The sequence below is a fragment of the Dipodomys spectabilis genome, unplaced genomic scaffold (genome assembly GCF_019054845.1).
Source record: "Dipodomys spectabilis isolate Male_0828 unplaced genomic scaffold, ASM1905484v1 ptg000221l, whole genome shotgun sequence".
In the NCBI taxonomy this organism is placed as follows: Eukaryota; Metazoa; Chordata; class Mammalia; order Rodentia; family Heteromyidae; genus Dipodomys; species Dipodomys spectabilis.
In genome coordinates, this window is record NW_024870898.1 from 1,305,801 (window position 1) to 1,325,171 (window position 19,371).

General features: G+C 39.9%; 1 protein-coding gene across 1 annotated transcript in view; it reads left to right on the forward strand.

The window, feature by feature from the left end:
• Adgrg4 (adhesion G protein-coupled receptor G4) overlaps positions 1 to 13,982 on the forward strand; it is a 103,884-nt gene extending 89,902 nt beyond the window's left edge. The window contains exons 19-23 of the mRNA XM_042697541.1: positions 93 to 171; positions 2,619 to 2,899; positions 10,409 to 10,510; positions 11,425 to 11,592; positions 13,801 to 13,982. Of these exons, the coding sequence (XP_042553475.1) occupies positions 93 to 171; positions 2,619 to 2,899; positions 10,409 to 10,510; positions 11,425 to 11,592; positions 13,801 to 13,982 (812 nt within the window). The remainder of the gene's footprint in view (positions 1 to 92; positions 172 to 2,618; positions 2,900 to 10,408; positions 10,511 to 11,424; positions 11,593 to 13,800) is intronic.
• Positions 13,983 to 19,371: the final 5,389 nt, after the last annotated feature.

The following is a 19,371-nucleotide window of genomic DNA, read 5'->3' on the forward strand; positions in this document are numbered from 1 at the left end:
GCTACTTGAAACAAGTATTAGCACCAACAATCATTGATCAGGATCCTTTCCCTGGACTTAAAGAGATCCTTTGGTTTCCTTTCCCACTCTAGGAATCCCAGCAATCACTGTAGCAGTCATACTCAGTGTGAGAAAAGATCTGTATGGAACTTTGAGCCCAACAACTCCATTGTAAGTATCAGCAATTCTGCTTCTCAGGTGCTGGGGCTGGGGCCAGTCTGGACATGGTGGGAAGATCCTAGGTTTGATTTTAACACTGGCTTTAGGGAGCACTCAGTCATTCAGTCATGGCCACATGAATAGAATCCTTAGCTGCCTAGATTCTGTATGACATTGAGCAAATTGCCTTCTCTGTTTTTTCTCTTTTCTTACTCTCAAAGTCATGTGCAGATTAAACTGTCTACATATATAAAGTGCTCACTCTGGTGCCTGATCTTGGATAAGTGCTACATATCTGGCAGACGTTAGGATTATAAAACTCACAGACCACTGGAAAGACTTTGTGGCTACACTAATGAAATATTGAGCTAAATTGGAAAACATTTTCTACCCTTCAGCCACAAAGATCTTCCCTAAAGGAGACTGCACGGCTTTCCTTTGGACCTGGCTTAGTTTCCATGTCCTCTTTCTTTCTGATCCTATTTTTCTCATTTGATATGTAAGCCCAGCTCTCCAGTTCTCTCAATCCCAGCTATAAGAGCTCGACCAGTCACAAAACTCCATCTTTTCATGACCCTCTATTATAATCATGTCATCCTTTAGACTGGAAAATATCACTTCAGAATTTGGGTTTTTCCTTACTTACCCATTGTTGTTGTTTATATAACCCCTTTTTTTTTTTTGGTCGGTGGGCCTGGGCGCTGTCCCTCAGCTCAAGGCTCAAGGCTAGTGTTCTAACACTTGAGCCACAACGCCACTTCTGGATTTTTCTGCTTATGTGGTGCTGAGGAATCGAACCCAGGGCCTCATGCATGCAAGGCAAACACTCTACCATTGAGCCACCTTCCCAGCCCTACATCACCCTTATTGTTACCTCTTAAGATCATGTCCACTATAGGTTTCCTTTCCCACTAGACTGAACTGGAATCAAGTGTAAAAGGTCCTGTTCCTAAGACTTCTACCTTTTCTATTGACATGACAGTTTCCAGCAGGTCAAAATTATATTGCCCTTTGCCGCCAGATGTTTTCTAATTAAAATTATTATTTCCTTTTTCTGCTCTTTCTTCTTAGCTCTCTCTATCTCCCTGTCCTTTCTCTTTGCCTGTTTTGTGACTTAAAAGGTCCCTAGCATCTAGCTAATGCTGATTCTTCTTCAAAGATCAAATGCAAAAACAAAAGCAGAACAAAATCAACTCATCCCTCCCCCTATTGCCATCACCTCCAACATTTATCATTTGTGGTTCAAATATTCAAAATCCTTTCTTCTAATTACATTGAAGTATACAGTGTAATGTTGTTGATTATAGTCAACCAACTGTGCAATAGAGGAGCACCAGAACTTATTCCCTTCTGCCTGTTGTTGTTTTGTACTAAATTGAGTAACTTCCCCCCAATTTCCCCCCTCTACTCATCTTAGACTTTGTTAAATGTTTTACTTTGTAGTCCCGAGTGACCTCTTACACACTGTTAGCCAAATGATAGATTTATACCATTTTGTATATTGTTCTTTTCACTGAACAATGTCTCTTAAAGATGATTCTTTGTCAAAGCTTAGACTAACTGCTTCATTTTCAGTTTTCTATGACTTTCTTGAAGGCTGATGGTGTCTTAAGATTCAGAGAAACCCAAGTATTAGATTCTATTAGGGAAATTCAACATTCTCTTTCACAACCTACCAACTCGCCTGCACATGAACTTGCGCATATACAAAGTTGTGTATACCAATGTGAATAACATGTCCAGAAAGAATTCTTCTATCTAGGAAAGTGTTCGCAGCCAAGTTGACATGTATTAGCTGGTCTGAATGTAAAAATCCAGGGCACTGCTTCTGGTATCTGCAAAATGGAGTATGTTTTTTAGAACCACTGCATATTTCTCCTCTTAGAGCAACTGTAGTAGCATTAGTGCATGCAGTGGCTAGAGTTGACTTTTGGATTTCAAATGCATCATATTTTAAAGCAGCACAACTAGAACTGTGTTCTTTTTGTTGTATTTTCATTAACTCTGACCATCTCATCATTGTTTGGTATTATATTCAGAAAAACTAGCCATGGCTCATATACTTTTACTATGATATTTAGCATGCAAAGAAGAATTCATCCTGCAAATAATAGTTCAGGTGTGAGGTGGCAGGAAAAGAGCCACTTTGAGGGAAAATGCATAATTTGTTTTTCTGCTGTTAAGGAACAGTATAGTCTCCTAGGGAATTAAAGCTAAGAGGCTTGTCCTTATGTAGGACAGAAATTGCCTCTCAAACTTCTAACATTGAAGTGGGGCTCATGAGAGTGGGGTTCTAGTCTCTGCTCTGGGTGTAAATGAAGTGTGTCACATAGGCTGATGTCACTAGTCCAGGTGTTTTTAGACTTAATGAAACTGGAGAGGTGATCTTCAGAGATCCTGTAGAGAGAGGTTTATGTTCCCCTACCTCACAAAAGTCTTCTTTTCATTGTTTCTTACAGCTGTTGGATTAAAGATGATTCTATATTTTACATCTCAGTGGTGGCTTACTTTGGCCTCATATTTCTCATGAATCTCTCCATGTTTTGTACGGTTCTTGCTCAACTGAATTCCGTGAAATTCCAAGGCCAGAAGACTCGGAGAAAGATGATCTTACATGACCTCAAAGGCACAATAAGCCTGACATTCTTACTTGGCCTTACTTGGGGGTTTGCCTTTTTTGCCTGGGGACCCGTGAGGATCTTCTTCATGTATCTTTTTGCCATTTGTAACACTTTGCAAGGTAACTTCTACCCCTTTGACCTTCCCGTGACTACCTAGACATCCCGCAGGGCTTTACATTACCTAATGAAGATTCCAAGAAGAAAAAAATATTCCAAAATGCCTATATGCCTGTGCTCCTAATGATTTTACATATCCACTGGAAAACATTAGCTAGATGCTAGCGCATATATATATATATATATATATACATATATATATATATATATATATATATATATATAAAATTGTGAAAGTACCGCACAAAGGGGTTACAATTACATGGGCAAGGTAATGAGTACATTTCTTATCAACCATTGTTGCCTCCTCCTTTGTTTCCCCTTCCCATCCCTTCCCATCTCCCACCCCCCATCCCCCTCATTCCCCCACCTTCCCCCCGCCCCCTGGCCAAAGTTGTAAAGTTTGTTTTTTGACATAACGTCTTGTACATCTCATTGTTGCAGTGGGTCCACCTGTATCTCTATTTAAACAATTTGTTTTTTCCTTTCCCCTCCACAAATTATACCAACATCAAATACAGTGAAAGCAGGGGTTATACCTTGGGAGAGGGACATACAAAGCAACAAAGAAATCATCTTATAAATATGTTAGAAACAATAGGCAATAAAGAAAAAAAACATTTGAATTCTTGAGTACATAACCTACTCTCTTAGGAATATAGGAAGCAGCCCAGATAAGCTAACCCAAGTTTCTAAGCACTGACTGATAATACTCCGTACACTTCAACACATTGTATTTATCTATGTGCAGATTCACACTTGTGCTGATATTTTGAAATGCACAATCTGCTTGAACATAGTGATTACTGGACAATAGAAATATTGAATTTTAAAGCCCATAGATTCTGTCTCCATCATATATCTTAATATTTTACAAAAGAACCAGTCTAAGAAATTGTAGAGCTATAGGGGAATGAAGGCTGAGAGCAAAGAGCTATGTCCCAAGGCAATAGACCAAAGTTCTAGTCTTGTTTTTTTGCTATTAACCTTCCTTAAAATGTTACCATGAGATATTGAATTGAATTTTCCTGAACTAACAGGTCTAGAGTTCTTAAATCTCCTACATTCTACTGAAGAAACAAATGATCAATGAGATAATTAATGATAAATAAAAGATGACACAAGAAGTAAAAGCTAGATATCTATACTCTGGGGTACATGCAGAGTATTTTTATGGAAACCTGGAATTGTTTTCCATGCTTTTCCCCTCAAATCCATTGTCCAACTGGGCAGCCAGAGAATGAACTTAACATTCCATTGAGTTAAACAATCCTTTATTGCTCTCCACTGTTTTTCATTCAGTAAACTCTCACTTCCAAAGTGCAGCACACTGGTGGTCTCATAAGATGCTTTAGCAAGAAAAGATTTCTGTGGTTAAAGAAGCTTGGTAAACGTGGCAAATAATATTCTTTCAGTCTCAGTAATACTCCTCAGCACAGTAAAAGGTCTCAGATATGATTGGGGAAATCTTAACGTTAAAAAAATACCTTCAGAACCCTTTCTTTTTGTGGTTGTTAACTCCCAAGGAGCTTTGGGAAATGTTACTTAATGTACACTTATTGTAGAGTAAAATGAGGCAGGCAAGTAGTCTAGAATAAGATATAGTGTTTGATCATGTCTTATGACTGTCTCCAAAATCTATCTTATTTTAAGACAGTAAAAATCTACTGAAATTTCATATTTCACTAGATCCTGACAGTATAATAGTCATCTTCATCTGAAGTTTTGGTGTGTAGAGTTTCAATTACCACCGGTGATCTACCATGATCTGAAAACATCAAATAAAGAAAACATCCAGAAATTAACAATTCACACTTTTAAATAACTTTATTCCAGTATATATGCTTTTCATGCTATTTCTATTTTGTTTTTAATTAGTGTTGTTCATTCCTTATTGTGTCTAATTTAGAAACCAAACTTTATTATGTGTGTTTTTATAAATAGAATAGTATGTAAAGAGTTTGGCACTATCCACAGTTTCAAACATCCACTGGGGCTCTTGGAATGCATCTCCTTTGGATAATGAGAGTCTATTGTATACCTGTGTTCCAAATGGAATATGTAATTAAAAAATAGGCTATTTTTCCTCCCCATACCATTTTTTTTGGTTGGTGGTGGGGGCTGAGCTGTGGGCCTGGGTGCTGTCCCTCAGTTCTTCAGCTCAAGGCTAGCATTCTACCACTTGAACCACAAGTGCCACTTCCAGCTTTTTCTACTTATGTGGTGCTGAAGAATCAAACCCAGGGCCTCATGCATGCGAGGCAAGCACTCTACTACTGAGCCAGCTTCCCAGACCCTCCCCATGCTATTTTAATTTCCTCTGGCAGTAGGGATGAACTACACACACACACACACTCATTTGGTGCCTTATGAAGTTACCAGCCCTTGGTTATAATCTAGACTATTGATAGAAACCATTATGATGGCTCTACATTTTCAGGCTCATACCGAAGTGCTCCAACTTGCTATTCTAGCATGACGTTGGAACCTCAAGAACGAAACAACTTTGATGTAGAGTGTCCACACAAGTGGATTAGAAACCTGGCACCTGTGCAGATGGCTTTCTGGACACTAACCCAGGGTTTCTCTTTGGCTCATTAATCTGAAAAAGAAATATGCTTACTGTGTCAATAGAAGAGTTTGAGGAAGGCTAACAAAAGAGCAAGAAAGCAATAGCAATTCTGAGCTTGAAAAGGGAGTTGCTTTCAGCAGTCCTCCATTCTTTCTGTGGAGGAGGGAAGTACTATATAAGCAGGGAGCCTACACAGGCACAAGAAGAATTTAATTGAATATTTTCTTAAAGATAGAAACCAAAGTCCCATAGAGCCAGCATCAACCAAGCCAAATTGTCTTTGTCAGATATGCTTTCTGTCAATCAAGCACCAAGTTCCCAGTCCTGCCTACAAAATAGAATGCACCATCTTGTAGTGAAGGTATTTTCAGAGTCTTCAATTTGTGCATGAGCACACGCACATGTATGTACACACACACACACACACACACACACACACACACACACACACACACACACACACTGAGTAACTTCAAAACAAGAATATATTGGAGTACTTATTTAAATGACCAATGGCAAACAGGATACTAGCTGAAAGTAAGTGTCCTGTATCAAGTGAGAAAAAAATAAGCCACATTCACAATGATCAGAGGCCAAGACCCTTTTTTTGTTGTTTTTGCTTTGTTTTAGTTTTACAAAGGACTTCCCATTTAATGAAACGGTTTAAGAATACAATGTTTCTTGGTCAACCCTTTCAACATTCTCACCCATCCCTCCTCCATCCACCCCTTCTCTCACTCTTCTAATTTTGTAGGATATACATTGGATTTTTGACTGCACTGCCCTCATTCTTCTCTTCATTCATCTACCCATCTCTCCTTGACCCCATTCAACCTCTTTCAAGTACCTGTTTACTGGTGTTTACTTCATTAAACTATGATTTTCTTTCTAAGGAATTACATGATTTAAATTCTCCCCTGAATCTACCATATTTCAGTTAAAGCCTTGGCCTCGTCCTTCATCCTATGTTCCGGTGAGTAATCAGATCAGTCTGGTATTGGAAAGGAAAAGGAAGGCTGTCAGGTGGAGAGCAAGAGCTGGCAGTTGGCTCATTGCATTTTGCAGAATAAACTTTGAAGTCTGAGAAGGAAGTCAACACATGGAAGAAATCAGAGCAGTCAAAGGTGCTTGATATCACTGTTGTCCCTTGTTTGCACTGAAGCTGGAGGAGTTTTACTTATTCTGGGGTTGACTCTTATCAGCTTGTGACACTGCTTTCTGGGTGTCTACTGCTCAGCAAAATAGTGCACGCTGCTGAATTTGTTGCCATAGATGTTTTCTTACAAATGGAGACGAAGCGTTAATGAGACATGCCATTCTGGTATCAGAGGAATCAGAGAGTCTCAAGGCTGGGCCCAGGGAACCAAGACCTTCCTATTTCAATTCCCCATCAAGTTGACAGGAAGTCACTGGCCTGTGCCTGAAACTTTCCAGGGACACAAAGCTCACTGTTCCATAAAACAGGACATTTAACGTCTAATCAGCTCTGATTCATATAGCAGCCTTCTTTATTTGGGGAAGTATGGTACAGTGGTTAAGATCTTGTTCCTTCATGCGGCTGCCAAATCAATGTGAAATTTGTGACCTGTGTCAATAGCTAGACTTCTTGGAGTTTGAACTTTCTCATCTATAAGCCTGATACTAATAGCACATTGCTTATCATAGCATCATTGCTTAGGAAACACCTGCTATGATCTGTTTTTAAATGATTATGCAGTTGCTTCTTCCCATTGCTTCTGATTACAACCTGGCAACCACATAGAACAGTGGAATTTTTTTTAATTGAAAGTCCTTTCAGGTCTGTTCCTGATGCTACTCTTCTCCTTATGCTATCTTTCTCACTCCAAGTTTTCTTATCCAAATACATACAACAGCTCAATTTTTCTTTAAGTTCATCATTGTTTTTCTTTGCTCTGGTTTTTTTTTTACTACTTCTCTTTGTCATTATCCTCTTAGGATTGAATTAATTTTTTTGGTGTTGAACTAACCCAGTGTCCCGGGGCTGGTGGGACTCGAACCCATGATCAGCAAAAGGAGTCATCAACACTCAGTCAAAATGGCTAGGAATTGTTTATTGGCCATGGCATTTGACCTCCATTATACCAAGTCAGTGAAGACTAGCAATGAAATCAAATAGCTCAGGGTACTTAAAGGCAAGATGCATAGTGGGGGGAGGGCACTCTCAGGTGGTCAATGACAGTGAAGCAAGTTACAAAATATAACTAGCAGTGAGTGATTACAAATGGCATCCAAGCAAAGTAAGGTGGCTGGGCCCAAACAATTTCCTGCAGACATCCGGGCAGGAGATGGGGGCTGTACACCCAGCTCCAAGGCCTGGAGGTGGGACAAGCCTTCCTTTGAAGTGCAGATCCTAGCTCCGTGCAGTGTAAGCTAGGAGGGTTCAGCTTTAGCCTTCGGAAAACATTACCTCCTGAAAAGCTTAGAGGTGAGACAGGCCATCCTTTGGAATGCAGATGCTTAGCACAGCCATCCTGGTGCTTAACTCTCTACTCAAGCCTTGTGTTTGAAATGCAACATTTGGCCCTATTGTTAATCAATACAAATGGTCAGGTGTCAGTAACTGTCAGACTGTAGTCTTGTTCTATTACCAGGGTCTGTACCTGTGTTTCTCTGGTTACCTAGGACTTGTTTGTCTCAGTTAAATTTCCTTCTTCCTTGGTCTAATCACTACCCTGTCTGCTTAATTTTGACCTGGACCTAACAATTTCACATTTCATATTCTTTCTTTTGGCGAAATCATCACAGGCGTTAGTAGGATTTGAGCTCAGGTCCTTGCATTTACTAGGCAGGTACTCTTCCAATTGAACCATACCTCCAATCTCCTCCTCCATCATCCATTTAAAACAAAGCCCTCCAACATGAACATGTAAGAGAGATGATCAAACCAGATCAGATGACAGGAGACTCTGGCTGGCCTTAATCAAGTTTTTTTACTTCCACTAATGCAATAATCAAATAAGCTCTGAAAGAATTTCTTCTTGCTTTGTGTTTAGTGTAAGGTATATTAAGTAGGTAGGTTTCATTAGGTAGCCGATGAAGAGAACACCACAAGCTATCCAGGCAGGAAAAGAAGTTTATTTACTGAACTGTTGCTCCTACCTTGCATGGTGGAAAGGCATGGCCAAAAGGGGAGACCCACCCCTGGGCCAGGACTTATCTAGGCCAGGAATAGGAAGAGGTGTGGCCAGGTGGGGGAAAGGTGTGATCACACTGGATCTGGATGTGACCTCAGGGTCTGGGACCCACCTATGGTCAGATGGGAGGTGTAACCAGAGGTGGCCCAGGATGTGACCTAGTAGGAGGAGTAGGTGACTGCTTCCAGGTGTGCCAGTTACCTAGGTAGCATAGATAAAGGGTGGAAACTTAGCCAAGAAGTAGGGAGGTGTCTGCACAGGACCTGCATGGCCAGGGCAGACTTTACAATAAGTTTGCAATATTAAGGCCATTCTGAGATGAATAATTTATTTAGAAGAAAACTTTCTAATATAGAGACAAGTTGAATTCTGTATAGGAAACAAAGGCTTTCAAAATATATTTAGGCTAAAACACATACTTTGAAGCCCAAGCAGGTATTGCAAAGGTGACATCAGTCAGTGCCTTGGACTGAAGGCAGCAATCATCTATTGAGCTACCATACATGGTAATGGAGGGAAAGGGAAAGGTGATATAAGATTGAAAGGAAGGCTGGGGCATAGGTCGAGTATGAGGCATGGCTTGCCTAGCACATGGCAGCACCAAAAAATTTAAAAATATGAAAAGGAAACATGCCTCGACCTATCGAAGACTTGGCAGCTAAGTGGTGAGATTGGTAATACATGGAGACTATAGGGCTAAATATGATAAATATTATGAGAAAAAGAAGTTTTATGGGAGTTCAAAGGGAGGAGAGGAGCTTCCATTTGAGACATCTATAAAGGCTTTGTGAATAGAGTTCTTCGACATGGACCACAAATAAAAATCAGAGTATTGGCAGAAGTTATTTCTGCCAACTTTCCCTTGTAACTTTAGGAATTGGCCCTCCAGGAAATTTATAGTCAGCATCATCTTAAGTCCTTCTTTTATCTTCTAAGGAGATATTTTGGAGAATAGGGATGAAAAGTGTCCATATTGCTGATACAAATGTTTAGCACCTCCCTCTCACTTGCAGAACAAAATTAGAGCTGGCAATGAGAATTGAGGGCACCAAATACATAATTTCCTGGTTGTATAATTGCACCAAAGATGTATATAGATTATTTATGGCTATGTAAGAATTTACTATAAAATTTCAGTAGCTTAACACAACATGCATGCACTTATTATCTCATAGTGTCTGAGGGTCAGGAATCTTAGAACAGCTTAGCTGGATACTTCTGGCATAGAGACTTTCATTAATTTGGAGTCAAGCCATCAGCTGGGCTTGTGGTCATCTGGAGAGTTGACTGGGGGATATGCTTTCAGGAAGGCCTAATCACATGATGGTGAACTATAAGCCTCAGTTCCTTATTATGTGGGCCTCTCCACTGGGATGGCTGAATGACTCCAGGATAAAATACTTGGCTCCTTTTGGAAGAAGAGACTGTGGAAAGAGAGTGGGGAGAGGGAGAAGGAAAAGGAGAGTGAGAGATGCACAGAAATAAAGAGGAGAGATACAGAGACATAGACAGAGAGATATTTAAGGCTTTTATAGCCTAATCTTAGAAGTATGTGTCATTACTTTTACCATGTTCTGTTGGTAGAATGTGAAGAGACACCATGTAAGGGTATAGATGACTTTGGAAAGGCTATAAAGATGAGAAGAGAAATCCACTAATGATCCAGGGTGGCGGGAGGGGTTGAAAGTAGTATTTATGGTGATAAGGAAAGACTTAAATGTGGACATTGGTGACAACTGGTGAGAGAAGCTGAAAACAACTCACTCTTCCTTTTCCTGGATCAGGATTCTTCATTTTTGTGTTTTACTGTGTGATGAAAGAGACTGTGCGGGAGCAATGGCACATACACCTCCATTGCAGGTGGCTCCGACTGGAAAACACATCTGGTAAGCTGCTACACTGGGTAAGATTTTGAATTTTACATGTGTTATGAAACTGATCAGATTGACTTACCCCCTAAACGGTTTCAACAGAAAGAACATCAGACTCCAGGCTGTTTGCATGGTAGGAAAATGGTTTCTGCTTTTGTGCTAAGATAAATAAAGTCAAGTGAAGAACGTTGACTAGGGCTGTATTTTACCCTAGTGGAGCTTTGGTTTTGGCCCCGATTCCTTACATTGTTTCTTGTCTATGTCAGCTCAGTCTTAATTGAAGCACCAGACTATTGATTGGGTACCTACTGTGTTGCACTAACATCTGGCCAATAGCCAACAGTGGGTGGACTGGGTGTGAGAAACAAGGAGTGATGGTGACACTGGGAAGCGTTTATTGGTATTCCCAAGGTCTCTGGCCTGCGGACTCTGTGGGCGGTACTTCTGATGGCCCTCTCTGCACAGTCTGTAATGGACTCTAGTTGCCTCTTAGCACTGATGGTTCCTTTGAGGACCAATTCTTTGCTTGCTTCTGGTGCAGGGAAACTGATGTACTATGTACGAAAAGCATCTTCCAGCCTGTTTCTTTTAGGGAAGGCCGCATATGAAGTCCAAGATTCTCTAAGTAGCATTAAGGTCTTCCTCTTTAATAATGGCATACCAGTAAACTGCGGGTCCTTCTATTCCATAAAAATCAGGCACCCTCTGTCAGTGCATCGTTTTTCCTACACCATACATTATAGTATACATTTTGCTTCTCACGCGTTTATAGAAAAGCTGACGTCCAGAATGAACAAACACTGTGCATTGTGCATGGTATTTTCAATAGGAGTATTGAGGGAGGTATAAATTACAAATCATAAAGTTCACCTCATTTTCAGTGTAAAATTGGATGAGTTTTATATTTTCCCCTTTTGATGTTATTTCAGGTGGGAGCAGCAGACGTGGTATACATGTTGGGTGTAAACAGGAAAGACTGAAGAAAACCTTAGAGCACAAATTGCTGACACCATCTCTCAAGTCAACTGCAAGTAGTTGCACTTTCAAATCGACAGGCTCCACACAAGGAACTCCTTCTGAAATAAGCTTCTCAAATGGTGAGGGGTGAGACTGTGTTGCCTATATTTATATTGATGCTATATTATTGCGACATATGCACTGGGTCTTTGATAGTATTCCTTCATCAAGACCAAGTACATATTTGTACTCACACATATACAACCATGTAAGTGCATTATACATGTACTTTCTTTTTCCTGTGGATACATACATCCAACCCACCCACCACATATGTCATTCTTGGTTAAGAAAGTGTTTATAGGGCTGGGAAGGTGGCTCAGTGGTAGAGTGCTTGCCTTGCATGCATGAGGCCCTGGGTTCGATTCCTCAGCACCACATAAGCAAAAAGGAAAAAGCTGGAAGTGGTGCTGTGGCTCAAGTGGTAGAGCGCTAGCCTTGAGCTGAAGAGATGAGGGACAGTGCCCAGGCCCAGAGTTCAAGACCCACGACCGGACCCAAAAAAAAAAAAAAAAAAAAAAGAAAGTGTTTATAAAAACACCTAGACAACATAGTATGTACAAATCTAATCGGTTGTTAGATTAAGGGAAGAGGTAGGAGACAGGAAGTTAAAAATTCATGAGTAATCAAAAACAATTATCACACACTATTGAAAGCAGAAAGAACTATAGTCATTGCCAAGTCTAATTCTCTCATTGTACAGATGCAGAACTTTAATTAAGGTAAAAAATATAATAACTTGTGAATAGTCAATCTATTAGCTGCAATCTAGAGCCAGGTCCTCTGGATCTCAAGATTATGAAACCTACTAAAACCACTGAGTTACACGTAACTCTGAGATGTTTACTTTCTTCCGAAAGAAAGCATATTTCTAGGTAAAGACAGAATACCAATCTCAGAGTTGGAATGTTTTAGATCATGTCCTAGCTCTAGCATTAGCTGTGGCCTTGGGTACCTTACCTTTGTACTTGGCACTGCATTACTTCTACCTTTAGAATAAGGGGCTAGAATGGATATTCTCCAAAGTGGCTACCAGCTTCAGACCTGTGTGAGGCAATACTATTTTCTATTTAGACTGGTCGAATATTGCAAGGAGTGTTGGTTCTCTCCCTCCCTCTCTCTCTCTCCCTCTCTCCCTCCTCCTCCCTCTCCTTCCCCCTCTCTCTTTCTCTCTCTCTCTCATGTTGGTCCTGAGGTTTGAATTGAACTGGGCCTGGGTGCTGTCCCTAAGCTTTTTTTTTCTCAAGGCTAGTGATCTACCATTTGAGAGATGGCTCCTCTTCTGGCTTTTTTGGTGCTTAATTGAAGATAAGAATTTCATGGACTTTCCTGCCTGGGTTGGCTTCAAACTGCCATTCTCAGATCTTGCTCTCCCGAGTAGCTAGGATTACAGGCATCAGCCACTATTGCCCAGCAATCTCCATCTTTCTATGGAAAAGTTAGTGATGTATGTGAACAAATCTTTCCCTGGTCACAAGCTTCCATTCAATTCTGGTCCACCAACCCATGAGTGTGTTCTGGTGCTCATTTCAAGGGGATAGGGAGCCATAACATAAAAAAGACTTAGCTTGTGAAAGCATATTAGTAGTCAATATTTGAACTTGATGAACAAATATCAGTTTTGGAAAAAGTTTACTTCCTCTGCTGTCTCTGGAGTATATTGGCTCATTAAAAAATAAATAGTGCAAATGTATACTTATTTGCCTGCAAAGAAATGGTAGCAAATACAAATCAAAGATGTGACTTGGCTGTGCCAAGTCATAGACCTGGGGTGTCTATGTCTCACATTGCTCATAAATTGTGACTAAGTGAGCCAGTGGGCAGTTAGACAGACACCATAGATTGTAAAACTGAACTCTGAATGCTACCATCAAACTTAGGTAGTCAGAAGTTTAATCCCATTAACCAGAGTGAGAAATCATGCCTTCTATACCAGCAGGTACTCTATAGCTTAAACTTCTAGTGCAAGTGTACCACATCCCTAAAGGAGGAGGATTTGCTCCTCTGCCTGATGGCCTCTAAGGCTTGGCTGTGAATAGCCTCCCCTAGGTTAAGGTTAAGGTTACTAATCTACTGTTATTGACAGCAGTTATTAACAGTGCTAGAAGAACACACATGGGTGTTATATAAGCAATGCTGTGAGGATGAATTAATTTGCACTAAACAAAGCAGCGCAACCTTCACCCCCGCCTTGTAATTATTCCATCGTTCCATGAAATTTTCTTGTGCTTCCATTATGTGCAAAGTCCTTAACGTCCCAGTTGAAATTCTTTTTTTCTTTAATGCAGATGATTTTGATGAAGATCCCTATTGTTTCTCTCCCTTGAGTTGTGAAGTTATGCCTAATTGTTTAAGAAGAATATTACCTGCTGAAATCAAAATGAATTCTGTTCACAAACAAGGATCATTTTCAATAAACCTCAGCACAGATGCTCATCTTCCCCCAACCCTGGACTGGGGAAAATGTTAAATTTGTGAAGTAGTCTACTTCAAAATATTGTTTTGGAAGGGACAGTATGGGATACTGTTTAGTGAATATTAAAGTCAGAATAATTCTATACAAGGTTATAGTTGCTTCTTTCTTAAGATAAGTTGGAACCTATCAAGGATATATTAAGGGAGAAAATTTTATTCAAAATGTAAGTGTACATGTCCTAAAAGAAAGAAAAAATCCTGCCCTGTCTTGGGCACCAAACTATTTTTGGTGATCAGAATATCAGAATGCCCAACTGCCTCCACATCAACAAAGGAAATAGGTAAGAAGAATCATGACATCATGATTTTTGAGGAAAAATTCTACTGGGTTTGTCTGTTATGGAAAGGATCCTAAAATCCCAATTATTCAAAGTGTTCTTTTGATTAAAGATACTTATTAAAATATAAACATGTTTTGGGGAAAAGGTGGCTCATTAATTCACAAATAAGGAATTCAAGGTGGGGACTGATTTCTCAGCCATGACAACCCCACAGGGTATATAGTGAGCAAGTCTCGAGGAGTGTAGCAGAGCAGAAACTATCTCACAGTAATGATTATCTCTTGAAAGGAAAGGATAGGACAAGGTGAGCAGGACAGGAAGGAAACAGAGAAATATTACTCAAAGCCAACCAGAGTAAGTAAAACTGTAGACTTTGCTAGTTTTGCATTCTGTGACTAAGCATGATAAAAAGGCTTCCCATTCTCATCCTAAACACTACCGCTGACTGAAGTTTCCAAGCCAAGCAGGCTACTCATACTTCAGTCTTAGGTATAAAGGTTTAAATAAATAAACATCCTGGAAGGATATATAGGCACTGGTGGTAGCAGCTGATTGCCTTCCAAACGGGGACCTGAATGTCTTGTGGATATCTTACAAGGGGAAAAAGATTTACTTTTCACTCCCTCTGTCTTTGTGTCTTTTAAGTCTTGGGCTGAACGAATATATTACCTCTTTGAGCAATAAATAAGTGAATAGATAAAGTTTTAAACACATTCTCCCAATGAGAAAGGTAAATGCTTGACTTTGTAAACCATAAATCGAGTTTCCTGTTACTCTGGTGAGCATGTGTGATGCAATGGAAACTACAGAGATAGCAGACCTGGCTACAATCTGGCTGTAAGTTGCTAACTACATCACCTCCAGAAGCAACAGTAAGTGAAATAAAACTTAAATGAGATGAAGTCTGAAAATCTTTGAGCACAGTGAAACCATAGTCCTACTTACCACTAACCCTCTCCTGGCCGATCTATCATGTCTGCTCCATTAATGGTATCCCATTAGATATTCCAAGACAAAATTAGCACTGGTTACTAAATAGACTGGAGAATGGGCTAGTGTGTTATGTAAAGCTCTTAGGTTCCAATGACCCACCACATAATATTTTAAAAATTGACAGGCCCTCAAAGGGGAATGCTACTACACTGTTGGTGGGAGTGCAAACTTGCCCTACCACTCTGGAAAGCAGTATGGAGGTTCCTCAGAAGACTAAATATAGAGCTCCTCTATGACCCAGCAATCCCACTATTGGGCAAAGGGCCACACTAAAGATACCAATATAAGTATGTTCACTGCAGCATTATTTACCAGAGCTAAGATATAGGACCAACCCAGATTCCCCCCAGGAGATGAAAGGATTAAGAAGATATGGTGTATATATATGCAATGGAGTTCTATGCTTCCATCAGAAAGAATGCCACTGTCCCATTCATAGAGAAATGGAAAGGTCTGGGAAAAATACATTAAGCAAAGTATGCCAGACCCAAAGAAAAGTAGGTTGCATGGTTTCCTTAATTTGTAATAACTAGAATATGTCTATGATAGTATTTTTTTGTTGGTCATGAGGGCTTGAACTCTGAGCCTGGGGGATGTCCCTGCACTCCAGCTCAAAGCGAGTGTTCTACCACTTGAACCACAGCACCACTTCTGGTTTTCTGAGTGTTTTTTTTGGAGAGAAGAATCTCACAGACTTTCCTGCCTGGGCTGGCTTTGAACTATGATCCTCAAATCTCAGCCCCCTGAGTGTCTAGGATTACAAGTGTGAGCCACTGGAGCCCAGAGTATATGATATTTTTAACTGGCGATCTCAATAACCCAATTGCTAAGCACATAGGACCATATATAATGAAGCATATCAGCATGAACTCCAAGAGATGGAAATGAGGTTTTTATTATGTCCTGTATGTAGTTAGGGTTTTTTTTGTTGTTGTTTCTCTTAGTTTTCTGTACCTTGTTTCTTGTATATAAGTTTATTCAACCTGTGAGAGGGAAAGGGAATCATAGAAACAGAAAGCCAAAGGATGAATTAATGCAACACAGATACTCATTTGACACTCCAGTAGAAATTAACTCTACAACTTGATGGGGAAAGAATTAAGGAAGGATAAGCGAGAGAAAATGAGGGATGGAGTAACAGTGTTAAAAATAAATGTATGTCAGGCGCCAGTGGCTTCATGCCTGTAATCCTAGCTACTCAGAAGGCTGAGACCTGAGGATTGTGCAGTTCAAAGCCACCTTGCCCAGGAAAGTCTATGAGACTCTTATCTCCAATAAACCACTCAGAAAACCGGAAGTGGCACAGTGGCTCCAGTGGTAGAGCACTAGCCTTGAGCTGAAGAGCTGAAGGATAGCCTTCAGGCCCAGAGTTTAAGCCCCATGATCGACAGTAAATAAATAAATAAATAAATAAATACATAAATTTGCTCATTGCAATTATAACCCCTGACTCATCACTTTTTCAATACATATTTTTAAAAGAAAAGAAAAAAAAGGACAGGCCCTTTATACCCAGAGCAGCTATTATATCAGAATCTTTCTTATGACATTTTTGTGGCAAGGAAATTCTCAACCTATTGTTGCTCATATGGTTTCATACATGTTTTGTGTAGGGGAATGTGAATGGGTGTGAATGAGTTTATCTAGGAACTAACACAAATGTTTTACATGCTACATGTCTTTGAACTAGAAACATTAAATTACCTTCACTCAAAAATAGATGTAATTTGCTGGGAATGTGGCTTAGTGGTAGAGGGCTTGCCTAGCATGCATGAAATCTTGGGTTCGATTCCTCAGTACCACATAAACAGAAACTCAAGTGGCAGAGCATTAGCCTTGGGCTCAGGGACAGTGCGCAGGCCCTGAGTTCAAGCCCCAGGACTTGCAAAAAAAAAAAAAAAAAAAAAAAAAAAACACATGTAATGACAAGACTTGGATGTAATTAAGAATTTGACAATTACAAATGGTTTGACTTGGTTTGGGTTCATTTGACTGTTAAAATTTCGCAGTTGTATTTTTCCAACAAGCAATAGGACTCTGATTATGTTGCTGTCACTGGAATGATGTGTCTAATGACCTGGCAAGCTCAAGAACAGAAATGTTATTTCATAGAAAAGTTCACCTTCTTGCCATGACTCTTGTTAATTAGGAAAGCATGGATTTTCTGTAAAGTAGATGACAGAAGGAGAGGTGAGCAAATGTAATCATTATAGTCAATATATATTCTGTAAAAAAATGAACTCTGTAACTTGAGGATAGGGATGGGAAGGGAAAATGGGGAAGCCCAAAAGAAGGGATGGCACTGACCAAGATGTGTGGTATTTATAACCTGACTTATGGAATTGTAACCTCTTTGTACAACTACTTAATAACATCAATAATAAGAACTTTAAAAAAAAAGTAGATGACAGTTTGAAATTGCAAGATAAAATACCTTTAGTTTAATATTTGGTGTGTTCTTCCTGGACCCACCACATGGTTGACACATCTAGGAAGAAAGGTCAGAAAGATTCTAGTAATTATGGAAAAGATGCTCTAGAATCCTTGGGCTGGTTTCAGTCAACAATCAGCATCCCAATCTTCACTGAGCCTTGACATGGAGAGATAGGTACAGACAAATGGCACTTAGCATCCTACCTCCAGCAATTGTTTATCTGGGGAGATCTGGCACACATACTACAATAATGACTAATTGTGAAGCAAGAAAGATAAGTACTTTGTACTCAGAAGATGGTACTAGAGTCAGTCAGAATGGGTATGGAGCATTTTGGTGGAGCTAGTGAGGATGAGGTGGCAGCTTTGGGTAAACAAGCCTCCATTTATCACTATCACAAGCAAATGTTTTTTTTTTTTTTTTTCTGGGCTGGGCTGTAGCTCAGTGGCAAAGCACTTTCCCAGCAAGTGCAATGTCCTGGGTTTGATCCCCAGTACCAAAACAGAAAAGATTAAAAAAAAAGTTCTTTTTTTTACTGGAAAATGTCCATTTTTATTATTATCTTTAAGTAGTTGAACAAGGGTAGTGTTATTTTGCAAAGCAGTATATGAATACAATTCATCTTGATCTGTGTCACTTCCTTCAACAATCTCATTCTCCTTCAACTCACCCTTTCCCTTACATTTCTCAATTATTCACAGCATTCCCCCCTACCTCCCTTTCATTTTCTACCTCTCTCCCCGTGGCCCCATCCCCGCCCCCCCCCACAAGCAAGTACTCATTTGTTAGTGCTTATTTTGTTGGGCTTTGACAGTCTTTCTAAAAAATTGTACTATTTAAGTTCTGCATACTGTCTATTATAATTAATTTATTTGGAATTATATACCACCCAGTGTGTTTACTTATAGATTTATAGGCACATTCTATCTACCACTAATGTGAGAAACCATACAATCTTTGTTTTTCTGAGTTTTTCTCACTTTACTTAAATAACTCTTTCCAAGTTTTTCTATTTCCTTATGCATAGTACAATTTCATTCTTTCTAATGGATGAGCAAATGTTCTTTATTAAACACTTGTCAACCAATTTACAAAGCCCCTTTGGAGCTTCGGGGGACAGGTTCTGGCTCTCTATTGTCTGTTTTTTTGTTTGTTTTTTTTGTTGTTGTTGTTTTGTTTTGTTTTTGATCATGGGGCCTGAAATCTGAGCCTGGGCGCTGTCCCTCAGCTCTTCAGCTCAAGTCTAGCACTCTACCACTTGAGCCACAGTGCCACTTCCATTTTCTGGTGGTTCACTGGAGATAAGAGTCTCATGGACGTTCCAGCTGGGGCTGGCTTTGAACTGCGATCCTCAGATCTCAGCCTCTTGAGTAGTTAGGATTACAGGCATGAGCCATGGGCACCCAGCTTCCATTGTCTGTTGTGCCTGTGATCAAGCTGGCAGAATTGGAATAGCACCAAACTCACTGGGATGACTTTGAGAAAGTTCTTGCCCAAGACTTCAATCAGCTTTCTCAGAAGACCCAAAGGTGACTTGGGACTTCTGTGATGACTTACCTTCACTATATTCAGGGCTATGGGAAAGCTAGGGAGAGTGAAAGGATGAGGGCAGCTAAGGCCTCAGTAACATGGGCTTACAGTGAATTGCTGTGTTTCACTGGTTGTAATGTTCAAGC